The 3,058-nt window shown below is 27.7% G+C and overlaps 1 protein-coding gene across 1 annotated transcript; it reads left to right on the top strand.

Annotated features, from left to right (window-relative positions):
* The first annotated feature begins 1,331 nt into the window (after window positions 1-1,331).
* On the top strand, window positions 1,332-2,185 carry LOC127087813 (protein GLUTAMINE DUMPER 5). Its single transcript, XM_051028733.1, has one exon. The coding sequence runs from the start codon at window positions 1,518-1,520 to the stop codon at window positions 1,971-1,973; it is 456 nt and encodes a 151-aa protein (XP_050884690.1). The 5' UTR covers window positions 1,332-1,517; the 3' UTR covers window positions 1,974-2,185.
* Window positions 2,186-3,058: the final 873 nt, after the last annotated feature.

Below are 3,058 nucleotides of genomic sequence, written 5' to 3'. Positions count from 1 at the left end.
TTGATTTTAACAGTTGAGCCATTGAATTAATAATGGATTTAGCTGTTTAAGCACGATGAACAAAAACGTGGACAAAAAGTTTTAAGAGATTATTATTTAATTTTTTTTAAATTAAAAATAAAATATGATATATTCAAAATGATCACAAATATATTTAATCCTACATTAAATATCATATACACATGTTAATATATTTTTTCTTGTTTAGTATATTCCATTTTATTTATTGTTTTTTTAGAAAAATATAGGAAAATAAATAAAGGTAAAAAATGATTCTATAAAAAGTAACAATTTTTTAATGGTATGTTCAAATAATCTTGAAATAAAACAGCGACTTGTAACTTTTTAGTCTATTTTGATTTAAAACTAGCACATTCAACTATTAAACTTATTGGCTATAAACACATTCAAAGATCAAACGAGTAACACAGTAAAACTCTGTATGTAAATTTTATAATTTTAATACATTGAAAATTGTGGTGACTACACTTCTTTTATCAAAATAAATATTCATGTTAATTAGTCATGTTTTTAATAAAAGTACACATTCTTTCTTAATTTTGAAATTTTTTATTCTATATATAACTTTGAATAGAATCTAATAAAATAGTTAAATTAGCATTTTTTATTTAATTTATTTTATAATATTATATTCAATTTAAGAATTATAATTTAGAATAAATTAAAAAAAATTATTTTTAAAATAAATTAAACTCCACTCTTTATATATATATAATTAAATTATACAAAAAATAACATACAAACTAATAAGAAACTATTCACTATCCCTCTTTATATAATCAAATCGATTATCTAAAGAGACACATAATTTGCATTATATGAGATTTTACAGATTCTATAATTTTTTTTATTGTTTTTAGTGCTAGAAACTCAAAATATTAAAGTAAATAAATAAAAATAAGTAAACAAAGATGTATGTAGTCTCAATTTTCTTTTTGATGTATGTAGTTCAAATTTTGAATTAAATACATAATCCTTTTTCTTTTCGTTTTACATACAATAATTTTTTTTAATTAAATACATGTTATTTTAGATTCATATAATTAGGAATGAAATAAATTTTGTGCAAAATGAAGCAATTTTCACGCAGTTATAAAGTTTAACCATGAACTTTAAATGAGAATATTTATCATTATTTTTACACAATTATAAATATTTTGTCCACTAACTTAAATTAATAAGATAAAAATTATACTGTATGAAGTTTTACGTGCGAATGAAGAATTTTTAATCCGCCGAAAATTCATTTCTATGTTTTTAAAGGGTACCCTACAGTACTGCCCTTACACCAACAAAACATGGCCAAGTCCGTGACCCAGTAAACAAAGCCAATAACACTTTTTCTCTTCATTTCATCCTTTCTCACACCTATAAATACCACTCACTCTTTCTCCACCATTTTCATTCACTTCAAACTCTTTAATCATTCATTTCTCGTTCTTAAACCACCTTCTTAATTTCTCTCTACCAAATTAAAACCTACCTTCAAAAGAAAAATGAGAAACATAGCAACAACTTCAACTAGTTACTCATTTACACCTTCTTCATCACCTTCAATGTCTCATTCTTCATGGCACTCGCCGATTCCTTATCTCTTCGGAGGCTTAGCAGCCATGCTAGGCCTCATAGCTTTCGCTCTCTTGATTTTAGCTTGTTCTTACTGGAGACTCACTGGTCAGTTACATGACGAAGAAAACAACAACGGAAATAGTGAAAAAGAAGGTGATAATTCAAATGAAAAATCAGTTAAAGTTTATGAAGAGAAATTTCTTGTCATTATGGCTGGTGACCAGAACCCTACCTTTTTGGCTACTCCTGTTTTTCCTAAATCGTCTTCTGTTATGGATCTAAATTCCGACGAACAACTTCAGAATCATGAAACGGTTGAGAAATCGGAGAAGGAAACGGAAACGGAAACGGAAGTTGCAGAGGAACGGAATCAGCAACAGTGACTTGATTCGATTTGATTTGCTTAATTGCTGATTGATTTCGTCTATCATCTGGTTTAATCTCTTAATTTTGTTGGTTTGTTTTTGCATGATGATTCCGATGTGTAAATTTAAGATGAGAGGTGAATTGGAAGTGAGTGAAATTTTGTTGTAATCTGAAATTAATTTTTCTTAATCTTTAGTTTAGTGAATGGTTTTGAGCTTAAGAAGAGTAATCATGGTTTCTTACTAGTAACAGTGATTAGTGAGAAGTGAGAAAGAAGTAACGGAATTTGTCTGCAGAAAAATAAAATAAAAAAAGATGACGCAATCGAATAATAAGACAAATTATACCGTCTCTGTTGTAAGATTTCAATTATACGAAATCATTCTTTTATTTTGAAGAAAATGACAAATCTGAACTGAAATTTGAAGAATAAAATGGAGAAAATTACAAATAACAACCGATCTCTGCTGTAAGAAGTACAGAGGTATTTTTGTTTTCTTATTTTTGAACATATTATTCTTTTTGTTTTAAAATAAATGATTTAACAAATAATATATTGGTATATTCTTCTTTGTTATAAATGTAAAACAAGCATACTAAATTAAAAAATAACAAAAATATTATATTTTAAAAATAATTAATATTGTATTGAAATTAAAAATTTGACCATTTTAAAACCATTTTTTAAAGTAAATCACACAATATAGAAAGGAATGTATTAAATGTGTAAACTTCCCATGGTTTTTATGTGAATGGGTTTTGGGAAGTAAAAAACCAAATTGAATACTCAAAACCCATTTCACTTGGGCGATGTAAGAGTGAGATTCACGGGAAAACACGCGCGTGCGTGTGGTTCTCTGGTTGGATGGAATGAGTTGTGCGTGCTATGCTGCTACGCATAGCCGCATCGCTGGCTTCCAAACACATAACACAATGCCTAATTAGGTGCAACTTTTTCCTTAAATGTTTTCGTGTAGTGCTAAGACATTGCATTTCGGCAAACTAATCGAAATATTGTTGTTGCATCACTGTAATGACACTTGTAACATCTTACACAACTTCATCTTCTGGGCGTTTCTATGGGCTACTTCCTCCATCCCAA

Source organism: Lathyrus oleraceus, chromosome 5 (genome assembly GCF_024323335.1).
Source record: "Lathyrus oleraceus cultivar Zhongwan6 chromosome 5, CAAS_Psat_ZW6_1.0, whole genome shotgun sequence".
In the NCBI taxonomy this organism is placed as follows: Eukaryota; Viridiplantae; Streptophyta; class Magnoliopsida; order Fabales; family Fabaceae; genus Lathyrus; species Lathyrus oleraceus.
This window is presented reverse-complemented; position numbering and strand designations above follow the sequence as displayed.

Coding starts and splice junctions, on each gene's coding strand:
- LOC127087813 (XM_051028733.1), top strand. CDS start 1,518: ATGAGAAACATAGCAACAACTTCAACTAGTTACTCATTTACACCTTCT.